Source organism: Ips typographus, linkage group LG10 (genome assembly GCF_016097725.1).
Source record: "Ips typographus isolate SLU linkage group LG10, UJ_Ityp_2.0, whole genome shotgun sequence".
NCBI classification, from domain to species: Eukaryota; Metazoa; Arthropoda; class Insecta; order Coleoptera; family Curculionidae; genus Ips; species Ips typographus.
Genome location: NC_138431.1, coordinates 3,281,517 through 3,290,513, shown reverse-complemented (window position 1 = coordinate 3,290,513; position 8,997 = coordinate 3,281,517). Strand labels below are relative to the sequence as shown.

Genomic DNA, 8,997 nt, shown 5'->3' with positions numbered 1-8,997 from the left:
CCGAGCGTTCAGCGAGTAGTAGAATTCGCGAAACGAATACCGGGTTTCGGTACTTTAGGCCAGGACGATCAGCTGATCCTGATCAAGTTGGGTTTTTTCGAGGTGTGGCTGACCCACGTTGCCAAATTTACCAACAGTCAAACCATGATTTTCGACGATGGCACGGCGGTGAGCCGGCAACAGCTCGAAGTTATGTATGACGTAAGTCCCGTGCATAACTTGTCACAGTATGATGCACATTTGTTTTTGTTGGGTTAGAACGAGTTTGTGACGTCACTACTGCATTTCGCCAACACCTTCAACGCTTTAGGCTTGAACGACACCGAAGTAGGCCTGTTTTCGGCCATTGTGTTGTTGACAGCTGACAGGCCTGGAGTGACCGACGTCAAATCCATAGAACATCACAAGGACAAGCTTATTGAAGCGCTGAAAATTCAGGTAAATTGCTGTTTATTAATTTTTTTTTTAATTAAAACTACTAACAAGGGGAATTGTAGATAAACAGGAACCATACAAACGAGCTTCAGGTGTTTAATAATCTGTTAATTAAACTACCTGAATTGAGGAATTTAGGGCTGAAACACAACAATCATTTGGAATGGTTTCGGGAAAATTGGCAAAAATTGGCTTTGCCTCCGCTGTTTGCTGAGATATTCGACATTCCGAAATCCGAGGAGGATTTACAGTGATTTCTATTGTTTTTTACGGCGTTGACAAATCTTAGGGTGAGTTGTTTTCAGTAAAGGTTAACCAACCGTTTTTGAGATATTTACAAAAATACCCGAAAATAATTCAACTTTGACGCCCTCTAGCGAGCAAACGGTACAACCTAGCGCTGTCTGCCTAACGTCACGTGATAGCCCCATTAATTGGCTAACCATGACTATTTAATAAGTTTATACAGAATGTTTCAAATAACCGAGTTATTTAGGGTTGAATGGGAAAATGCATCAAAAATGAGCATTTTTGGGGTTTTTACCTGGGTACCATTTGACTGTCGCCATATTGGTACCACCTTAACAAAACTGTTTTCCAAACTAATTTTGGTCTGGGGAACTCGAATTTGATGTCAGTTTGGTTCTATGTGGTACCATTTTTGCAGTGACATTCAAAATATGTCATTTTTGATATTTTTTTGCAGTTTTAAGGGCGTGGTTCCCTTATAAGGGCCGATATGACCTTTTGTCACCTTACGTCACATTTTTACTATTAATCCAAAGGTATTTGCCAGGTCAAAGTTAATTTTAAAATTTCAAATTTTTTTTCCAAAAATCCAAGGGTAAGCACCCTTACAAAAATGTCAAACATTCAGTTTTTAATTTTTTCGAGCCAAACGATGCGTTGTACAAAAAACCTTTTTATACAGTAAAAGTTGTATTTTATGGAGGGATCCATGGTAAAAATTTCCGACCTCTACGTCGAACCATTTTCGAGATATTCACAAAAATACCCGAAAAAATTTGATCAACTTTGTCGCCCTCTAGCGGACAAACGGTGCAACCTAGCGCTGTCAGCCTAACGTCACGTGATAGCCCCATTTATTGGTTAACTATGACTATTCAATAAGTTTATACAGAATGTTTCAAATAACCGAGTTATTTACGGTTGAATGGAACAATGCACCAAAAATTAGCATTTTTGGAGCTCTTCAGCTGGGTACCATATGAGCTGCCGCCATATTGGTACCTCCTTAACAAAACTGTTTTCCAAACTAATTCTGGTCTGGAAAACTCGAATTTGATGTCAGTTTGGTTCTAGCTGGTACTATTTTTGCAATAACCGTGAAAATATAAAATTTTTTCAGTTTTCAAAAAATCACGTGACAGCTTAATTCCCCGCCATTTTATGATACTGTTCACCTTAAAAATGCCACTTTTTAGTAGCACCCTGTACATAACGTCTCCAGACACTCTTTTGTCTAGTAAACTGAATCGCGTGACATTTTCCAGAGTTTACTTGTCAAAATGGCGTAGACACGCACTTTTAAGCAACACCCTGTATCAGCAATTAAATCAGTCATTTAACATTGGGCAAGTTTGATCACGTGACCACTAGGGAAAATACAGTGTTTGTATACAGGGTGACCAACCAAAAACCCGTCAAATATACTTTTTTTAAAAAAGTGCATTTAAGCTGAATTTTATTGATAAACCTGATAATGTCCGGAACTGACGAAACGTTGTTTGTTGGAGTTTATCTTAACCTAAACTAAGTGGAAGTCGTAAAAATGAAAATTTGTGTAAAAAGTCCTAATTTTGTGAAATCTAAAGTCAAGTGGCCTACAATTACCAAATCTGACTAAAATTTAAGTTAAACATTCAAAATAACGGTCAATAATGTCAAAATTACGAATTATTAGCCAATTTAGGGGTATTCTAACCGAATTTAATTCAACCTAAGTAGAGATCGTACAAAATAACTGTAAAACTCTTAATTTTGTGAAATTTACAAGAAAAAGATAATAAATTGACCTAAAACGTTTAAATTTACCCAAATCACCGGTCAATAATGTCATAATTTTGAAGTTTCAGTTGAAAGTAACAAACAAGTTTAAACTAACGATTGAAAATTCAAATTAACTGTCAATAATGTGAAAATTTCGAATTATTAGCCAATTTTGGGGTATTCTAACCGAATTTAATTCAACCTAAGTAGAGATCGTACAAAATAACTGTAAAACTCTTAATTTTGTGAAATTTACAAGAAAAAGATAATAAATTGACCTAAAACATTCAAATTTACCCAAATCACCGGTCAATAATGTCATAATTTTGAACTTTCAGTTCAAAGTAACAAACAAGTTTAAACTAACGATTGAAAATTCAAATTAACGGTCAATAATGTCAAAATTTCGAATTATTAGTCAATTTTGGGGTATTCTAACCGAATTTAATTCAACCTAAGTAGAGATCGTACAAAATAACTGTAAAACTCTTAATTTTGTGAAATTTACAAGAAAAAGATAATAAATTGACCTAAAACATTCAAATTTACCCAAATCACCGGTCAATAATGTCATAATTTTGAACTTTCAGTTCAAAGTAACAAACAAGTTTAAACTAACGATTGAAAATTCAAATTAACTGTCAATAATGTGAAAATTTCGAATTATTAGCCAATTTTGGGGTATTCTAACCGAATTTAATTCAACCTAAGTAGAAATCGTACAAAATAACGACCTAAAACGTTCAAATTTACCCAAATCACCGGTCAATAATGTCATAATTTTGAACTTTCAGTTAAAAGTAACAAAAAAGTTCAAACTAACGATTGAAAATTCAAATTAACGGTCAATAATATCAAAATTTCGAATTATTAGCCAATTTTAGGGTATTCTAACCGAATTTAATTCAAAATAAGTAGAGAACGTACAAAAAAACTGTAAAACTCTTAATTTAGTGAAATTTACAAGAAAAAGATAATAAATTGACCTAAAACGTTCAAATTTACCCAAATCACCGGTCAATAATGTCATAATTTTGAAGTTTCAGTTGAAAGTAACAAACAAGTTTAAACTAACGATTGAAAATTCAAATTAACGGTCAATAATGTCAAAATTTCGATTTTCTAGCCGACTTTCAGTTGAAAGAGTTATGGTTAGTTAAAAATAACCACTCAAAGGTTAATAAAAATTTTGAAAAATCCATATCTCAAAAACGGGTAAAGTCAGCCAATCATGAGTCAAAACTACAATTTTTGGGTAAAACAAAAAACTATTTAATTACTTATTTTTAATGCATTAAATTTCAGATGTTTACTTTACTCCTTAACAGACGGTTTATCGGCGAAACACGACGAAACGAGGTTAGGAAACACAAAACATAACCTACAAATTAGCTTGATTGATTACGACAGGGTCCCAAGAAAGATTATTTAGTTTTGTTACGTGAAACTTGTAGTAAATTGTAGTTTAGAACCGTTTTACTATAATAATACATATCAGTAATGCATCCTTCCACGTTATAAGTTACTCTGAATTTTTTGAGGTTATGTAGACGGTTAAAACTCTGTTTTAAGAGTTTTTTTTCAAGCTCAATTTGAGAGTATCGGTTGGTAGTTAAGTATGCATAGGAATGACGTTCCTGTGACGTAACCGCAACGTTATACATAAGTACTGATATTGTTAAGTAGGCAACTGACTTCTCTGTACCTTATTTGATGTTTTTTTTTTTAAAATAGTGCATTTTTGCCTTGTTTTTACTTATTAGAGAGTTACTATATACTTATAACACAGTTGAAGTTTCCTCTCCCTGAATTCAATCATATCAGCACTAATTGTATACAAAATGATCATATCATTAATTTAAAATTATCAGTTTTTAAAACACCCTGTATATTGCAAGGTGTCATTTTTGGATTGAATACAGGGTTGCGCAATAATTTTCTCTGCTTAGTTAATTTATCTACAGGGTGATCTGTTTTGCTATTGTAATTTGAGCTGTAGAAAATAAAAGTTTGACGCCGCCTGGCGGCCAAACGGTAAGACTTGGCGGGGTCCTGTCAACGTCACGTGACAGCCCCATTCTTCGGCTGTCTACGATCATCTGATGTGTCTATAGTGAATGTTTGAAATAATTGAGTTTGAAGGAGGAATTTGAAGACACCAGAATTTTGCCCAAGTGAGAGTTTTTTTGGTTTTTCGATTGGGTACCGCCATACTGGTACTACCTCAACCAAACTGTACTTGTGGACTGATTTTGACCTCAGAAATTCGAATTTGTCGTCAGTTTGGTTCAAAGTGGTACCATTTTTGCAGTAAATTTAAAAATATGTCATGTTTGACATTTGTATGCTGCTTTAAGGGCGTAGCTGCCTTATAAGGGCCGATTTGGCACTTTGACATTTTACGTCATATTTCCACCATTAAAGGTATTTGCCAGGTCAAAGTTAATTTTAAAAATTCAAAATTTTGTCCCAGAAATGTCTCAGACCCCTTGAAAAATATGAAAAATTCAAACTTCTAAGTCAAACCGTTTTCGAGATATTTACATAAATACCCGAAAATAATTGATCAACTTTGTCGCCCTCTAGCGAGCAAACGGTGCAACTTAGCGTTGTCAGCTCAACGTCACGTGATAGCCCCATTCATTAACTAACCATCACTATTTAATAAGTTTGTACAGAATGTTTCAAATAACCCAGTTATTTACGATTAAAGAGGAAAATGCACCAAAAATGAGCTTTTTTGGGGTTTTTCAGCTGGGTACCATTTGAGCTGCCGCCATATTGCTACCACCTTAACAAAACTATTTTCTAGACTAATTTTGCCTTGGAAAACCCGAATCTGGAGTCTATTTGGTTCTAGGTGGTACCATTTTTGCGGTGACCTTGAAAATATGTTATTTTTGGCATTTTGTGCACTTTTTAGGCTGTAGTTCCCTTATAAGGGCCGATAAGGCCCTTTGACACCTTACGTCATATTTGTACCATTAACCCAAAGGTATTTGCCCGGTCAAAGTTAATTTTAAAAATTCAAAAATTTTTCCCAAAAATCCAAGGGTCCAGAGCCTTTGAAAAATGTGAAAATATTATTTTTTTATTTTTCACGATCAAACGATGCATTGAACAAAAAACTTTCATATCCAGTGAAAGTTGAGTCTTATTAAGGCCCAACCATGGTCAAAAATCTCAGTCCTCTAAGTCACACCGTTTTCGAGATATTTACAAAAATACCCGAAAATAATTGATCAACTTTGACGCCCTCTAGCGGGCAAACGGTACAACCTAGCGTTGTCAGCCCAACGTCACGTGATAGCCCCAATCATTAGCTAACTATAATTATTTAATAAGTTTATACAGAATGTTTCAAATAACCGAGTTATTTACGATTAAATGGGAAAATGCACCAAAAATTAGCTTTTTTGGGGTCTTTCAGCTGGGTACCATTTGAGCTGCCGCCATATTGCTACCACCTTAACAAAACTATTTTCTAGACTAATTTTTCCTTGGAAAACCCGAATCTGGAGTCCATTTGGTTTTAGGTGGTACCATTTTTGCGGTGACCTTGAAAATATGTTATTTTTGGCATTTTGTGCACTTTTTAGGCTGTAGTTCCCTTATTAGGGCCGATAAGGCCCTTTGACACCTTACGTCATATTTGTACCATTAACCCAAAGGTATTTGCCCGGTCAAGGTTAATTTTAAAAATTCACAAATTTTTCCCAAAAATCCAAGGGCAGAGCCTTTGAAAAATGTAAAAATTTTACTTTTTTATTTTTCACGGCCAAACGATGCATCGTAAAAAAAACTTTGATATACAGTGAAATTTGAGTCTTATTAAGGCCCAACCATGGTCAAAAATTTCAGTCCTCTAAGTCACACCGTTTTCGAGATATTTACGAAAATACCCGAAAATTATTGATCAACTTTGTCGCCCTCTAGCGGGCAAACGGTACAACCTAGCGGTGTCATCTCCACGTCACGTGATAGCCCCAATCATTGGCTAACTATGATCATTGAATAAGTTTATACAGTATGTTTCAAATAACCGAGTTATTTACGATTAAATAGGAAAATGCACCAAAAATGAGCTTTTTTGGAGTTTTTCAGCTGGGTACCATTTGAGCTGCCGCCATATTGCTACCACCTTAACAAAACTATTTTCTAGACTAATTTTTCCTTGGAAAACCCGAATCTGGAGTCCGTTTGGTTCTAGGTGGTACCATTTTTGCGGTGACCTTGAAAATATGTTATTTTTGGCATTTTTGTGCACTTTTAAGGCCGTAGTTCCCTTATAAGGGCCGATATGGCCCTTTGACACCTTAAGGGATATTTGTACTATTAACCCAAAAGTATTTGCCCGGTCAAGGTTAATTTTCAAAATTCAAAAATTTTTCCCAAAAATCCAAGGGTCAGAGCCTTTGAAAAATGTAAAAATTTTACTTTTTTATTTTTCACGGCCAAACGATGCATCGTACAAAAAACTTTGATATACAGTGAAAGTTGAGTCTTATTAAGGCCCAACCATGGTCAAAAATCTCAGTCCTCTAAGTCAAACCGTTTTCGAGATATTTACAAAAATACCCGAAAATAATTGATCAAATTTGACGCCCTCTAACGGACAAACGGTACAACCTAGCGTTGTCTGCTCAACGTCACGTGATAGCCCCATTCATTAACTAACCATGACTATTTAATAAGTTTGTACCGAATGTTTCAAATAACCCAGTTATTTACGATTAAATAGGAAAATGCACCAAAAATTAGATTTTTTGGGGTCTTTCAGCTGGGTACCATATGAGCCTTTACATGAGCTCATTTTACTTTTTTATTTTTCAAAAAACTTTCATATACAGTGAAAGTTGAATCTTATTAATGCCCAACTATGGTCAAAAATTTCAGTCCTCTAAGTCAAACCGTTTTCGAGATATTTACAAAAATACCCGAAAATAATTGATCAACTTTGACGTCCTCTAGCGAGCAAACGATACAACCTAGCGTTGTCAGCTCAACGTCACGTGATAGCCCGATTTATTAACTAACCATCACTATTTAATAAGTTTGTACAGAATGTTTCAAATAACCCAGTTATTTACGATTAAATAGGAAAATGCACCAAAAATGATCTTTTTTGGGGATTTTCAGTTAGGTAACACATTAACTGCCGCCATATTGGTACCATCTCAACAAAACCATTTCCCAAACTAATTTTGGACTGAGAAACTCGAATTTGCAGTCGATCTGGTCCTAGATGGTACCAGTTTTGCAGTACCATTGAAAATATACCATTTTTGAGCAGTTTTTAGGAAACCACGTGACATTTTCCAGAGTTTCCTTGCCAAAATTGCGTAGATAGGTTAGTTATAGTTTTTTTTTTTTGACATTCAGACTCAGGGTGGTCAAAGGTAGATTTCAAAGGCTATGAATTGGTATTTTAAAACATTCACTATAGACACTATATAGGGTGGTCAAAACAGGGTTGCAAGGGCTACAAATTGATATAAACTCAATCATCCTGTATGTTCAATAGCATTAATTAAGCATTTATTTATTTTTTTTTTAATTGACTAATTAATTTCCCAAGACTGCTGTTGTTTTTAATTAACACTTATACTATTATAATTTAATTTATACCGATATTTTCTCATATATAAGTTTTCTGCTCAGAAATTAAATAAAAATGATATGTGATAATGCCAATACTTATTATTAATATTATTATAATAGTATAAGAAATCTTATAACGCTATTATCACTTTTTAGTAAAACGAAAGCTTTCTAACATAACCTGCAATCATCTTTACTGGCTGTATAATTGATGTTTATAAGATGGTAACAATGTATAATATAATATATTATAATATGGCAATATGGGTGTGTTTTGACATTTTTATATGTGCTCAGACCAGCGTTAATCGGACATTCATCCTATTATACTATAACAGTAGTTATAATCCTAACCTAACAAAAATAGTTAACAAACTTGTTATTGCTCTTTGTTACATTATTATATACAGGATGTGTCATTTATTTTTTATGTTAAAAATAAATGATTTCAATTCTCTCTCTATTAGAATTTTAATTATTAATATTTTTGTTTAATAATAATAAGAGATTTTAGTTGGTGGTATTAAAAAAACTACATATCACACAGTACACTCTGTATATAATTTTGCTTTATAAATTGTGGTAAAATACATAATATAATAATAATATATTTTATTTTTCTATCATATAGTTTGTTATATACATTTTGTTTTTTTTTTTCACTATAAATTGCTATAAAATTGTGACTTAATGCTATTATATTATTGGTTCGTGCAGATTATACTTTTAATTATACACAACAAACGTTGACGACTCAAAAACGTATAATATACCCGGTGTTTTATTTTACCTCATCCCTTTTACTACAAATTGCTATTGAATAACCCTGTAGCTGTCAAACTAACAGAGTTATCGACTGTTAAGTGGAAAGGTGTCACATTTCTGTTGTAGTCCATTTTTTTGTTAAATAATTTAGTTATTTGTATTTTTCCGGAGGTGCTATATAGGGTG

General features: G+C 33.6%; 1 protein-coding gene across 1 annotated transcript in view; it reads left to right on the top strand.

Annotated features, from left to right (window-relative positions):
- Positions 1 to 8,706, top strand: part of Eip78C (Ecdysone-induced protein 78C) — a 53,217-nt gene extending 44,511 nt beyond the window's left edge. Inside the window, exons 9-12 of the mRNA XM_081987944.1 lie at positions 1 to 201; positions 259 to 438; positions 498 to 725; positions 3,751 to 8,706. The exon at positions 1 to 201 is cut by the window's left edge and continues 1 nt beyond it. Coding sequence (XP_081844070.1) covers positions 1 to 201; positions 259 to 438; positions 498 to 689 — 573 coding nt within the window. The 3' untranslated portion in view covers positions 690 to 725; positions 3,751 to 8,706. The remainder of the gene's footprint in view (positions 202 to 258; positions 439 to 497; positions 726 to 3,750) is intronic.
- The last annotated feature ends 291 nt before the right edge of the window (positions 8,707 to 8,997 follow it).